Here is a 14,786-nt window from a genome sequence, read left to right as displayed (position 1 = left end):
TCTTGACTGCATTCATGTTTTGCACATTGTAATTTTTTTTTTTGCACATTGTAATTAATGGCATAAAATGGGGAATGCAGAGCGCCAGCCGCCAAGCCGCAAACGCGGCATTGAGCGCTGACCCAATATGAACAACTGCACTGCACTGCAGGTAAAATCCATCAACCGCTGATGATGTCTCTCTCTCACTCCGGCTCCGGCTGACCGCTGAACATGAACATGACTACATGAGCATCTTCAGAACCGTTCTTTTTTTTCAGCAAAAAGAAAAGAAATCTATCTTGAGACTTCTGACTATCGCAGATACAACAGTATAGTAGATATACAGATGCGAAGTCAGAGTTGAGGCCTTCATATGGAGTCTGCAGGTGATGAGGCCGTGAGCGCTGAGTCTGGGTCTCATGGGGTTGGTTACACTACACAGATAAAACGTCGGCGGATTCGGTGGTGGAGTCCGGCACCGGCAGTGGCAGGTAGGAGTAGGATACCGGATACGACGACGACGACGCCACGGAACGGAGGAAACAAACGCAGCGTGCGCGCGGCGGACACGGATCGGACTGGAAGCAAGGACGCAGCATGAGACAAGAACCTCAGTCTGCAGAGGAGGACGGTCAGGGCGAGCGCCGAGCGAGGTGTTGGACTTGCAGCTCGGCTGGTCGTCTTGGGCCACCTCACGGTCTCGGCTCGGCAAGTCTGGCTGCCATGACGGAACAACGACACCGATACACACGTACAGTCGGCAAACAAATCAAAACAACGTTTTCACGGTGCGTAAAGGCTAAAGAGTTCACATCGACGAGTCGCTTCAATTCCAACGTGCAGCTTCTACCAAACTCTAGTAAATATAGTCTGGTGCCTGGATTTATTGATCTTTCACGGTGTGCCACAGTACCCTCTGCCACCGCTTCAGTAAACTCTAGTGTGTGGAGAGTGTGGACAGAGACGAACACGCGTAGAGTAGAGAGAGGCATCGCCAACACGTACGCGTACTCGCCGGCCACACCCTCCAAGCCATATAGCCATGGACCACCGATCGCAGTTGCGGCGATCAGCGACCCCGGCCGACCACACCCGCACGGCCCGGAGACGCGCCGCTGCCAAGCCTCCGTCAGTCCACCGGGGTTTGTCCTGTCACGGGCGCGCGGCAAGGGAGCTCTGGGACGAGATGCAGCCACCAGCCACTCGCCAGCACGGATCCACGGAGCCGAGGCAGGCAGCACCTGCTAGTTTGGTTTGGACGAAGCGAAAGAGCAAGATTGTGGCAGATCCCGTGAGCGCCTTTTAGTTTGACTCGCGGAGCAAGGTGACAAGGGCGCAGATTAGATGGACGCGGACAATCCCCTCAGGTCAGGGGACGTGGTAGGCATGTGTGGCAGTAGTAACCCAAAGCTGCGAACTCGTGCCGTCCGGCACCGTGCAGTGCAGCTCCTGCACCTCCAGTCCAGTCCATCGGGTCCATCGGGTCGGGGCACATTGCACTGCCCGGTACGGACTGCCGACGTCCCGTATGACTGGGGAATATAGTAGGATGGTGTACCTCCCTGCTCTGGATTGCATGCGATGCTGGGGTTCAGAGTCGTCTCGGTTTCACATGCATGACGATGATCCATCGGTGCATGCAGGAACAGGACTGGTGACGCCAACGGCACATCTGTCGCGCGGGTGCGAATGCCGCCATGGACAGAAGAGTAGTAACAAATCAACGACGACATCACCTCCGGCAGCAGCTCGCTATGATATGATTGCTACTGCCTACTAGCTCTAGCTGACTAGCAGCAGCTCCATGTGGATCGGATGCATGCATGCAGATGCTGCATGCGTGAGAGGTGAGGTCACGGGGGACGAACGAACGCCATTGGCATGCAGCTGCTTCCGCGGCTACTCGGTGGCGGAAGGGTTGTCCTGGTCCGGTTCCTATAACACGGCTGACGAGATGTTGCATACTTGCATTGCATACCATAGGGATAGGGTCATCCTCCGATCAGCTACATTGTATTCTATTCTACTACTACTACTACTACTACTACTATCAATGGCGGGTGGCACATGCCCTTGGTTTCTATGAGGGGCGGAATAGCCATTTTTCTCCCTATTGTTTCAAAGCTCCATTTTTTTGGTCGACGCTCAATTTTATCTATAACTTTTAGAATGATCGTGTTTTAGTCTTTGAACTTTATTTTTAAAGGGCCAATTTCATTCTATGAGACTGATCTTATAGTGGAGAGATCTCTATAGTGGAAGAGGTCTTTGAGCTAGTGCAACGCGAATTGCAACTCGTTTGTCCAGGCAACTGCAATTACTGAGGCAAATATCCCGGCATGGTTGGTCGAGAATCCACTGTATGTCTTGGCCAACTTGACCCCTTCAAATTCATCCCCTTGAAATGACGGAATCCGTAGGTGCTTTTGTATGGTGCATACATGTACTTTCTGATGGACATAGGTATATTTTCTTTACAAACCTAGAATTTGAGAGGGACATGTGCCACCCGCTCCTTGTGTACTCAGTCCGCCCTTGGGACACAGCCGTTTGAAAAGTCCCGCGGCCACCACTTGCTGAGTGATTGAGGCTTGACAATATCCGTACATTAGAGTTTGCAGGAACCACTTGTTGAGTGATTGGGGCATAGCCGTTTGAAAAGTCCTGTAGTCCACACATTTGAGTTTTGCTTGCATCACAATATATGTAGGTGCCGCAATAGGCATAGGCATCGCACGGGTCTGATGGGTAATAAAAAATATTATCCATTTTTTGTTTGTCCAGATTACCCTTTTGATCCGTCTTAAGGAGTTATCCAAAAGGTTATCTGCTATGAACTCTGAAGATGGCAATGCACCGGCATTTTCAATGTTCAAAGAAAGAACACCCTTCTTAAGCGGTTACAATTTCTCCCTAAATTGAAAATTCAGATGGGAATTATAGGGGTGTGCAACAACAGAAATTCAACTAGCGCTGTCCTATAGGAGTATCTATGTGATAAGAGTAGTATATTGGCACGAAGTAAACTAACTCTATGATGTTTGTAGTTTTTTATCGCGGTCATCGTGTCACGAGCTGATGCACGCATGTCAAAACACAATCACACTATAGGATCACATGGAAATTTTAGAACACCATATTTACTTCAAATAACTATCAAGGGATAAATGGTTAAATTTATAGTGAATGATAGAGGGTTGTCAATGATTCCAAATAATGATAAAGTGTAAACATATTAACACATATAATTGTGTTTGTTTGGCCTAAATATTGTAGACATGCTCCATTTCATACGATCGAACTTTACGAGAATTTATCTTTTGGAGAAGTAATTTCATAAGGAATATATAGTTAGGATTACGTTCCCCCGAATTTGCTTGGAGGTGAAGCTTCAGCTTCTAGTGGGGTAGGCTAATGATCCTCTTCTTAGGAAATAAGCATTGAGTACTTGCTGATAATGGAGCTAGCTAGTAGCAAACTAGGAACCGTTGGTGCCTTTTTTGTGGTCCTAGCTTAATATCTGCAAAGTGCAGTCGTCCTTCCCCACTTTTTCCCCCTTTGCTGAAAATACTTGTTTACTGTGCTAGCTAGCGTTTGACACTTCAGTCAAACCTAACACATCATATATTCATAAATAAGAATATAAGATGGATGGTATCCATTATGGATGCATGACACGGCCTCAACGATGATGAAACGAACACTTTTATTGAGACATGTAGCCATGTAGGTCAACCGGCCGGACACACGAAAACAGGTGTAAACTGTACACTGCACTTCGTCAATGCATAATTCGTAAATTATATGCATGAAAAACATTGAATTAAAGAAAATTTTATGAAAAAAATCTCAAATACGTATACATGGATCTAGGAAAAACATGTCTTCACGTGCATTACCTTTTCTTATTAAATCAATCGACATACTCTCACGACTATGATTAATACTCATATTAGTTCAGCATTTAGTATTAATAATTTAATAATTATTCAATAGTTTATTACATCATGTATTAAGTAAGAACACAGTGAAAGACATAGATTATACTCCTCTCTAGTAAGGAATGAATATTTTCCGAGGTTTGACCTAGTGGCGCTTAAAATATTTTACAGCTAAACCAAAAGGCGGTGTTTAGAGGATCTAAAACATTATTAGCGGTAATAGCATAACAATCATATATAGTGCGGTAAATCCTATAAAAATGTTATAGTCAAACTATTGCAAAAATTTAATTTAACTTAGAACACACATAGGGCGATGCAGATAACATGCACCTATATAAAAGTTCAGAACTTGCTGCATGACTGTCATCAATCGAGGCTTATATGTGATGACTTCGGTGGTACGTATGAACTGCAGGATTTTGGATAGAAAATGGTAAAGCCCTGACAGTGTTCCTGAAGATCTTAAAGTTGAACAGATAAACAAAGTAGCAGCATGCCGTCTGGTCCTGCAATCTGCTGCCTCTTGGGCCTTGTTTAGTTCCAAAAAAATTTGTAAAATTTTTTAGATTCTCCGTCACATCGAATCTTTAGACATATGCATGGAGTATTAAATATAAACGAAAATAAAAATTAATTGCACAGTTTGGTCGAAATTGACGAGACGAATCTTTTGTCCATGATTGAATAATATTTATCAAATACAATGTCCATTTCTCAATTTTTTTTGAACTAAACAAGGTGGATTTTGTCCTACGCGCTAACTTGATGAGGCGAAAACAAATATTTCTGCCGGAATACATGCCGCCGGCACAGCGATGAAGAATTATGACGTTCCTGCATGCAACGTTGTATGAATGAAGGTGAACACTAGACGACTTCTGAAACGCTTGCCCCACAGATCGATGCCGGACTTTGAAGTAGTTTTCCAGATCCAGAGCAAAATTGAACTTAGGAATTGCCACTGTTGGTAACCCGGTAGATCCTACTGTAAATTGCAGGAGATACAATGGACACGAGGCATGAAGCAGAGGTGTGTTTGACCGGTATGAACGCCACACCTGGTAATAAATCCATTACTGGCATTGTTTCAGTCAGAGGGGGCTTGATTCAGTTATTGCTGTACTCCAGTTCTAGCGCTAGACTGCAGAAGCCGCCGCGTCCAGGACCAGGCCAGGAGCATCTTGAGAAAATTCTGACTAGCACCACAGTCCACGGATGCAAAGTCAGAATTGTGAGCTGGGGCTGAAAACCACAGATGGAACAAACACGTCTGACGGCAGTGCACTTTACATCTGGAATCATTTGTCTGTTGCCGTGGCCTATGCGGCCACGAATTCAACCTCCAGATGTGTGTGCGGTACACACCGAAACTATACGACCAAAGCGTGCATATGCATGTGTACTCCTACTAGCTAGTATCTGGCCTCTGCTGATAATCTGCATTTATATTATCGTGTGTCAGCAAAGTCATGGATGGTTAGATAGACAGATAATAATAATGTTTGCGCTCATCGGCTCATGCATGTTGTCCAGCAGGCAGGACGACGACGCCACTGAAAGAAACGCGCGCGGCGTGCGGACACGGCCGGGGGCAGAAACGCCGCGTGAAACAAGGACGGCAGTGGAGGCTAGGGGACCCCGACGACGGGGATCGATCGGAGCTGAATGCTGGTGCTGGTGGAGCTCGTATCTTCATCTATCGTTGCTTGCGTTGTTGAGCTCAGAAAGCATAAACGACTGACTGACTGGCAGAACCAACACTGATCATCAGTTCATTTTTATGAAGAAGAAGAATGCTGAATGCAGTACATGAGGTTGGTCCGGCTCCGACGGATTGCCATTTGCACGCACATGCACAGCTAGTGGCTGACGCGCGACGGCACCTAGCAGCTGCCCGTGCGTCTGACCGCCCCAGCATCTCAACTACTGCACTGCTAATGCTGTACAGTACAGTACAGTACTCATAGTTGGCCGCCAGTTTTTCAGTTTCAGTGTAAATGGGTGCAGAAGATAGTCCTTGTTCAGTTATTGCATGCAAACAACTCCCTAGCGTACCGGACATATAGGAGTGAGCATGCCTGGTGATGGTCAACGGTAGAACGAGGTCGTCACGAACGCCGTCACTGTCCAGTCACGGGCACGAACAGATTTAGCGGCGCCTAGCTCTTTGTTTGTAGATGGTACATACGTACAATACAAAGGTTGGTACTATACGTACGGTGGATTCGTATGTAGGGTGTAGATAAACTAGTCCAGAGACTGCAGAGACGAAGTGGACCGACGATGACCGACGACGACGGCGAACGCCGCGCCACACGGCCTGGCCTCGTATTTCTATGATTGCTGCCTGCATGTGTGGATGGATATACGGAGTACAATACAACAAATATAATGTAGGCATTATTCCTGTCCTGCTTCGACGCAATGCCGGCCGGCGAGTCGCTACGTAGGCATGACACTGTATATGACGCCAGCTAGCTTCTAGTAGGATGCTACGTCGGTCCAGGTCCAGCCTGCCTGCCTTCATCTCGTTGCGTTGCCGTACGGTACTGTACTCTGCCGCCTGCCAAACTAACATACCCTCTGCTTCCAGCACTCCATATCATCGCCGAGTAATCAACAATGCCTTTTTATTTTGCGATCGAGATCAATAGATAACTACTACGTGTTGGTGCATAATAATATGCAGAGAGCCAGAGACCGAAACAAAATTCCCTTTGTGATGACAGGAGGAACATTTTCCGTTCTGCTGTTTTTTTTTTTTTTTTTGAGCATATTCTTGTGGCCGACACCAATGTTTACGCTCCCGGCCTGTTAAGGCCCGGTACTTGTCCCTTCTTCCTCCTTTGGCCCAGCAAAGTTCCTCGGCACGAGCTTGTGTATTGTAGGCCCACCGCGCAAAGCACGAGATCTGCTTCGCTCGCCCAACCTCGCCCTCCGCCGGGCCGCTCCCCCATGCCACCGCCGACGAGGAGCCCGACCACGGGGCCTCGGCGGCGCGCCCTCGTGCTCACTCTCCTCCTGCTTCCCCTTCTGCTGCTCCTCCTCCACCTCACCTCCTCGCGCTCGCGTCGGCCCCTCCTCCCCGCGCCCCGCAAGCCCTCCTCCCGGTCCCAGGCCTGCGACTACTCCGCCGGCGAGTGGGTGCGCGACCCCGTCGCGGGCTCCTCGCTCCGCTACGACCACACCTGCAAGGAGATCTTCAAGGGCTGGAACTGCATCGCCAATGGCAAGACCAACGCCCGCGACCTGCTAGGCTGGCGGTGGGCGCCCGCTGGGCCCGGATGCGAGCTCCCTCGCCTCGACCCGCGCCGGTTCCTGGAGCGCCACAGGCACACCAGTATCGGTAACTTCCCGCTCCCGTTTTGTTGTTTACGAAAAATGGCTGAGAAAATCGACATGCTATGCGACTTTGGTGGTGACAAGGTGGTTCTGGTGTGATTGGGTAGTTTTCAAAGCAATTGATTCGGGGGTGTGTAGAATGTGGCAACGATGCGTGATGCGTTCCACTTAGTTGTACAATGGTCATCAGGCGAGTAATGTGATTGCACACCGTACTTTGTTTGCACATGTCCTTGTGTGATGATGGTTGCATGTTCCACTGTGTCCATTCTGCTGTGTCCATTCTGCGGCATGCTTCTAGTTAGATTGTTACAATTGGCCAAAGGTAGAAGCAATGTTGATTCACACTTCCAAACTCTGAGGCATCAAAGTGTACTCAGATTTTCTGCCTGTACTGAACTCATATATTTAGAGCATCTGAAATTTGCCTTGCTGTGCTGACGGTTGTCCTATACCTGTCTTGCAGGATTTGTGGGTGATTCGTTGAACCGCAACATGTTTGCCTCATTAGTCTGCATGCTGAGGGGAGTCAGTGGTGAGGTTCGCAAATGGCGTCCTGCAGGGGCAGACCGTGGATTCACCTTCCTGAGCTATAACCTCACCGTGGCATACCACAGGACAAATCTCTTGGTACGCTATGGTAGGTAAGAAGTGTCATTTCATTTGGATTAGCGTAAAAATGGTTATTTGGACATATGGCCTACTTGTATTGTTATTTATGATAACTTTATTTCAGTTTTGCATATCTTGCTTTCAGTTTACAACTCTAGATGTATCTTGGAAGCACTGAAAAATTTGAAATATCTCCCAGTCGACCATTCTTGCTACCTTGTTAAAGAAATAGTGGCTTAATGTTTATAGAACTGTGCTCTTATCAGTCACTATGTTTCTTTAATTTTGCCTATTTGATTCCTAAAACTTTTTTATGTCAATTAGACGCTGATTCAGAACTTTTTGTTCATGGTGATATTGTTGCCCTTCTAATTGGTCATCTTTTATTGAACCCCATATCACTCATTTTGTAGATGGTCAGCAAATCCAAATGGAGGCACTCTAGAATCTCTTGGATATAAGCAAGGTTACAGAGTTGATGTGGATATTCCTGATCAAACATGGGTAGAGGCATGTAGCTTCCATGATGTTCTTATTTTCAACACTGGGCATTGGTACGTGATATTTATTCATGAACAAATAAGCATCACATCATCAGTTCTACAGCTTGATGCCAAACTAACGGAATTTTATGATTTAAGATCTTGGCACGATTGGTTGACCAAACAATGCACATATACTATTTTTACCACTGGCCTCATTTGCTTTGTTTTATACTTAGGTGGTGGGCACCCTCGAAATTTGATCCAATACGGTCACCAATGCTTTTCTTTGAGAAGGGGAAGCCGATTGTTCCTCCTTTACTGCCACCTGCTGGACTGGATTTGGTTCTACAAAACATGGTATGCCTATAGCCTTGTTTCTTCATGTTTCTAAAAGTTCCAGTTTAGAGTGCCCATGCAGATATCTAATAACCATTTTATCCGTGCCTGAAGCTCATATGTAACTGAATCCTGATGTTCTCTTACTATGCAATGGACTAGCATTTCTCTATGATATGCATATTCTACTTCAACTACTTGATAAATTTTACCAGTTGTTGAAATATTCTTTACCATGTGAATTTGATCTGAGTGGATTTATGACATTTTCATCTCTTAAAAAGAAAAAAATGCTGCCTTTGTATGTCTATCAGAATGACTTTCATCTTATCTTTCTCATGCTCTGAATAAATAATTTCCATCAGATAACGTATGTGAACAAAGCAATGAGACCAAACACAGTGAAATTCTTCCGCACTCAATCTCCTAGACATTTTGAAGGTGGTGACTGGAATGAAGGTGGATCTTGCCAACGCAACCTGCCCTTATCGTCAGAAGAGGTACTGATATGGTACTAAATACATGAAATGCTTAAATAGCAAACTTTTTCATATCCTCATGCAAGCTTTCTGTTTCTTCAATTTTGTTGCAACATCATGCATAATATGCTGACATGGATATGGGAATGTGCTGAAATACTTCCTTGTTATGTTCTTGTGTTATCTGGTAGGACAATTGTAATATAAAGAATGAGAAAATGTTTATTGAAGATAATATAACTGCACGATGGTTGGCTTATTAACTTAGTTCTAAGCTCAATTGGGCATGCTGCCATGTACACAACTTTTTTATCCAAATGTAAAGGAATAAGAAACCATTATCCTTGTTGCATACGGGACCTTGCGCTGCAGGGACCTAATCTTTTTCATGTTAACATGCTAGCCAAAATAAAGTAATGTGTCTTATTATATTTTATCCTCTGCGATCAGTTTTTGAACAGAAAGTTTTTCATGTTCACATGTCAGCCAAAATAAAATAATGCATCTTTTTATATTTTATCCTCTGCGATCAGTTTTTGAACAGAGAGTTTTTCATGTTAACATGTCAGCCAAAATAAAATAATGCATCTTTTTATATTCTATCCTCTGTGATCAGTTTTTGAACAGAATCAGAGCATTTCCAAATAATCATCCACTAACTGGCAGACAAGCTAATCCCCACTTAATGGATTTCATTAACATGTTGGAACAATGCTCTGATGCTGAACGGCAAACTGTTTGATGGTTTCTGCCAAAATCTGTTTTTTCTATATAAAAAAATAGACTAACATATTGAGGCAAACCTGTTCAGGTGGAAGATTTTTTCTCTTTGGACAATAACAGCACCAATGTAGAAACACGCTTGGTAAACCAACACTTGGTGAAGGCTCTTGAACAGTCAAGTTTCAGAGTTCTGGACATCACTCGCATGAGTGAATTCAGAGCTGATGCTCACCCTTCAACAACTGGCGGGAAAAAACACGATGATTGCATGCATTGGTGTTTGCCAGGACCAACGGACACATGGAACGATTTGCTAGCTTTGAGCCTTGAAGCAGTTGAGAGCTAGTCTGAGAAATAAAACTCAAGAGCTCACCTGAGGAATTATCCCTAACTTCATTTTTTTTTCCGGAATATGAGTATGAAGTATGAATCCACTGGCAGAATAGAGTTTTTGCTGGAAGCTGGTTTTAGGGCTTTTGCTGCAGCTTGTTAAATATAGAGGGGAGCATTTTCCCCACTTGTATTCTTGACCCTGTATATTTTAACATCACTGTAGAGTTCCACTGACGATATACAATGCTATATTCGAAGAGTCCATTTTGTATGTTTGAAACTAGTAAGTCGCATTTATGCACCAACAGATCGATGGAGCATGTTTTGGCGCAGACTACATTTTCGGCATTTCATTCACTGCAGATTTGAACTGAATTCATGAGACCCGGCGAAATACCTCTCGCCCAAAACAAGTAATTTCATTCGCTTGCCATTTTTCTCTTCAGGTGAGGCCAGCACCAGTGTCTACCCTGAGCTAATATTCTGCTACCATGCTGTCTGCAGGAGCCAATAGGAAATTGCAATGTGGCTATGTGCCTTTGACTTTTGTGTTTAGCAGCAACATGGGAGTTGCTGACACGATGTGGCATGCTGCAAGTGAAGCTCTAGCACTAGCAGAAGTCAGGGCCTCATAATCGATCGATCTGCAATGGACATACTTCCTTTTTCAAATAAATGCCGACAACAATTGAAGAAGAATATATTGGATTGCTCCAACAACCACCACCACCTACGTGCAAACCATCTAGGTATCGTCGATCAAAATGGATGTTGTGTTGCTCGTCACGTCGTTGTAAAGCTGCTAGGAGTACGTGCCTGCATGTACGGGGAGCTAGCAGCTAGCTGCTGTACCAGTACTCCAGTAGTATAAAGTATCCTGGCGCAATGGAACCCCAGGTCAATGCCATCCATCACGAGCTAGAAGAAGCCTGAGCACCTCAGGTCCACCCTCCGGCGATCGATCGACAGAGCAAGATGAGGACGCCGCGGGCTGTCTCCTCGTTCTTGTCCCTTTCCGGGCTCCTCCTCCTCGCCGTCTCGGTGGCCGCGGGCTCCAAAGGTTACGGCGGCGATGGCGCTGCGGCCGGTTCGAATGGCAGCGGCGGCCAGGAAGGCAGCTACAAGGTGCCGGCGTACCAGAAGCCCGTGGCCGGCCTCGACGAGAGGTACTACGAGAAGTCGTGCCCGCAAATGGAGGAAATCGTCGGGAGGGCCGTGATGAAGGCTGTGAAAGCCGACGAGACCCTCGCCGCCAGCATCATCCGCCTCTTCTTCCACGACTTCGCCGTCGGGGTACGTATCGTCTTTCGTGCGTCATCAGCTTAACTAATTAAGCTAGTTTATTTGTCACCGGTGAATCGAATTGACGACATGGTGAACGTGAAACGACTGATGTGGTCGTCGCCGGCGGGCGGTACGTACGTGCAGGGCGTGGACGGGTCGATCCTGTTAGACGTGCCGGGGCACAGCGAGAAGTACGCGCAGGCGAGCAGGACGCTGCGCGGGTTCGAGCTGATCGAGGAGATCAAGAAGGAGCTGGAGGCCAAGTGCCACGCCACCGTCTCCTGCGCCGACATCCTCACCGCGGCCGCCCGCGACGCCGTCGCCTCGCCGGCGGTCAGGGGCCCCTACTGGACGCTCAACTACGGGCGCAAGGACCGGAAGGGCTACTTCAGCGCCAACACGGCCGACCGCGACGTCCCCATGGGCGGCCAGAGCGTCACCCAGCTCATCTCCTTCTTCGAGAAGAACGGGCTCAACATCCAAGACCTCGTCGCCCTCTCCGGTGAGCTCTCTCATCTGTCGATTAATTTGGTTATCAATTGGGCACCGCCGCACGTACGCATCGATCGACGATCGACCGGCACATAACTAACTAACTAACACACACACATTATGCTGACATGACATTGACATGCATGGCAGGAGCTCACACGATCGGGCGCGCGACGTGCGGCGCGGTGAGGCCGGGGCTGTGCAAGCGCCGGAAGGAAGGAGGCGCGCTGCTGCTGCTGGACCGGCAGTACGGCGACTTCCTGCAGCGCAAGTGCCGCGCGGGCGGCGACGGGGAGTACGTGGAGCTGGACGGCGAGACGCCCACGGCGTTCGACAACCAGTACTACAAGAACCTGGTGCACGGGAAGGGGCTGCTGGACACGGACCAGAAGCTGCTGGCGGACTCCCGGACGGGCGGCTTCGTCAGGTCCTACGCCAACCAGAGGTCCCAGGCCTTCGTCGGCCAGTTCGCCCAATCCATGCGACGCCTCGGCGAGGCTCAGGTGCTCACCGGGAACGAGGGCGAGGTCCGCCGCAAGTGCTCCGCCGTCAACTACTAATCAATCATATATAGCAACCGATCGAGCTAGGAGATGCATCATCATGCGTGCACTACTATTCCGCGGCGAACCATCTCGAGTTACTATTTTGGCGTCTTTAATTTGCTGATCCTTTTTTTCTTTTTGTAAAATGTGCTGCGTATTTCATTCGTCCAGTGATCTACACGTACTGGTACATGCATATGTATATTGGCCATGAGTGTCTTGGAGCCATGCATGTCCCGTCCATTTCAAGGGCTGAAATCAAACATTTTGAACCATATATACTTTGTGATACCATCTCAGTGTCGTCAATGTGTGATGGGGCTGTTGTGCAAGAAGAAGAGTTTTCATGGGGCTAATGTAATGTTGATTTTTCAGCTAGTATTATTATTTATATGTGATGTGATGAAATGAAACGGATGGATTTCTCAGAAAAGCAATGGAAAAGGCCCCCAACACAAACTTCAAACAGGCCTCCATTGGGTTGTTGAGCAAAAGAAGAATTGTGTTTCCTGAATGAAAAGGTAAAGAAGATAACGGAGCGGGCTAAATTAAAATGTAAACCAGAAGAGCCCCTGTACCACTAGGACATCAAACAGGCCAGGGCTTCGCCCAACAATGGCCCATTTAAATGTTGGGCCAGGGGGCTTGCAAGTCGCAATGCAAGTGACGAGAATTCGACACAGAGTGAGCAGTGCAGCAGCATTTCCACTACACTACACTACACTACACTACAGCAGCATAGGACACGGCGGCAATCTGTTGATGTGGGTCTACGCCAGCTAGCTAGCCATCTGTGATCTCTCTCTATCAGGTCGGATCGGCATAGTGTACAAATTCCCACAACAAAAAGAGAAGAACAAATAGCTAACAGTAGAGAGATATAGATAACAACGTAGGATGAGTATTATGGTGCAGAGAATGGACCATGCATCACGGTTTCATTATTATGTCGACCCTAGCACTAGCACGAAACCTATGGCTGGTAACCGGAAGCAGGGCATGGCTTATTGTATCCAGATAGGAGTTTTGGAGACTGCAAATTACTAATAAGAGCGAAGAACATATAAATAGTAAATAATTACACGTATCCACCACCAACGGGTATAGTTTGCTACCTTTGAGGAATCCAAGTACAAATAAGAGCGGAAGCGTGCCAACCGCTCTGCAACAATAATGTCAGGTGTAGAGCTGATTTACCGTACGTGTCAACTTTGTTCTGCTGAAATCTGGTAGCTAGGAAACCTCTGGGGGCTCAGCGTTGACTAACAATGATGGCCATTAGCCACCGTCTATGAAAACACTGACAGAATATATAGTAGATTCTTCTATGCATGTCTAAGAAACAGATCAAATAAACTTACCATTTAAAATAGATACACACACACGCCTCTTCATTTGGGTTGCAATCATCAGCTTTAAACAAAGGCATTTTGCTAGGTGAGTTGGGACGACGGGAATATGGTGAATGGGAAATTCCCCCAAAAGCAACCCGGTTGCCGGGCGTAGGGAGGCACGCGGCGTGCCGCCTGGGGGTCCCCGAGCCGCGCGGAGGTGTGGTGTTGCCCAACCCCAACCCCGCGGGCTGCCGCAGAAAGGGACGCCACCATCTTTCCTTTCTGCTATCCCCACCGGCGCACGCAGTCGCAGAGCAGAACGTGCTATCCTTTGATCGCTGGCCCAGCAGCGAATGCTACGTCGCAACGACAACGACATGCGTTTTGCTCGTCATTATCATCATCATCTCACGGTCTCCTGCCTTTTAATTTTATTTTATTACGAAAATGTTTCGAAGCTGGAGGAGACATCGATTGCCCTTTGTTTGTTTATTAGTTATTACTAGCAAAAATGCCCGTGCGTTGCAACGGGAAAAAATATCAAATCTATTTCTATATCTGTATATATATCTACATTATCTAATTATATATATAATATCAAAGAGGTAAAATTTCAGTCTATTTTTTGTTCGTCTTCCTCTAACTACCGGATAATGCAGAGTATTTTTCGTCCAAACTTATATATAACTCGTGCTTATACGAGTTATAAAATAGCTCTTGTCTAACATGATATGGAGTTCGATTCTAGTTTTATATAGGTCCTATATATGGTAACTTTGATAGCTAAGAAGAGTCCTAATCCTAATTCATAAATAGATTACTTCAATCTTTTGAGTAAGCTAAATAGGAATTCTAATTCAAGAGTTTGATTCTAGATTTATATTAACACTATGGC

The 14,786-nt window shown here is 46.6% G+C and overlaps 2 protein-coding genes across 2 annotated transcripts; both read left to right on the top strand.

Annotated features, from left to right (window-relative positions):
- LOC8080703 (protein trichome birefringence-like 13) lies at positions 6,816-10,516 on the top strand. Its single transcript, XM_002462840.2, has 6 exons — positions 6,816-7,272; positions 7,735-7,912; positions 8,294-8,434; positions 8,602-8,722; positions 9,067-9,201; positions 9,992-10,516. The coding sequence occupies exons 1-6, from the start codon at positions 6,882-6,884 to the stop codon at positions 10,247-10,249; spliced, it is 1,224 nt and encodes a 407-aa protein (XP_002462885.1). The 5' UTR covers positions 6,816-6,881; the 3' UTR covers positions 10,250-10,516.
- Positions 10,874-12,851, top strand: LOC8080702 (peroxidase 7). Its single transcript, XM_002462839.2, has 3 exons — positions 10,874-11,529; positions 11,665-12,022; positions 12,163-12,851. The coding sequence occupies exons 1-3, from the start codon at positions 11,212-11,214 to the stop codon at positions 12,570-12,572; spliced, it is 1,086 nt and encodes a 361-aa protein (XP_002462884.1). The 5' UTR covers positions 10,874-11,211; the 3' UTR covers positions 12,573-12,851.

The sequence above is a fragment of the Sorghum bicolor genome, chromosome 2 (assembly GCF_000003195.3).
Source record: "Sorghum bicolor cultivar BTx623 chromosome 2, Sorghum_bicolor_NCBIv3, whole genome shotgun sequence".
Classification (NCBI taxonomy): domain Eukaryota; kingdom Viridiplantae; phylum Streptophyta; class Magnoliopsida; order Poales; family Poaceae; genus Sorghum; species Sorghum bicolor.
This window is presented reverse-complemented; position numbering and strand designations above follow the sequence as displayed.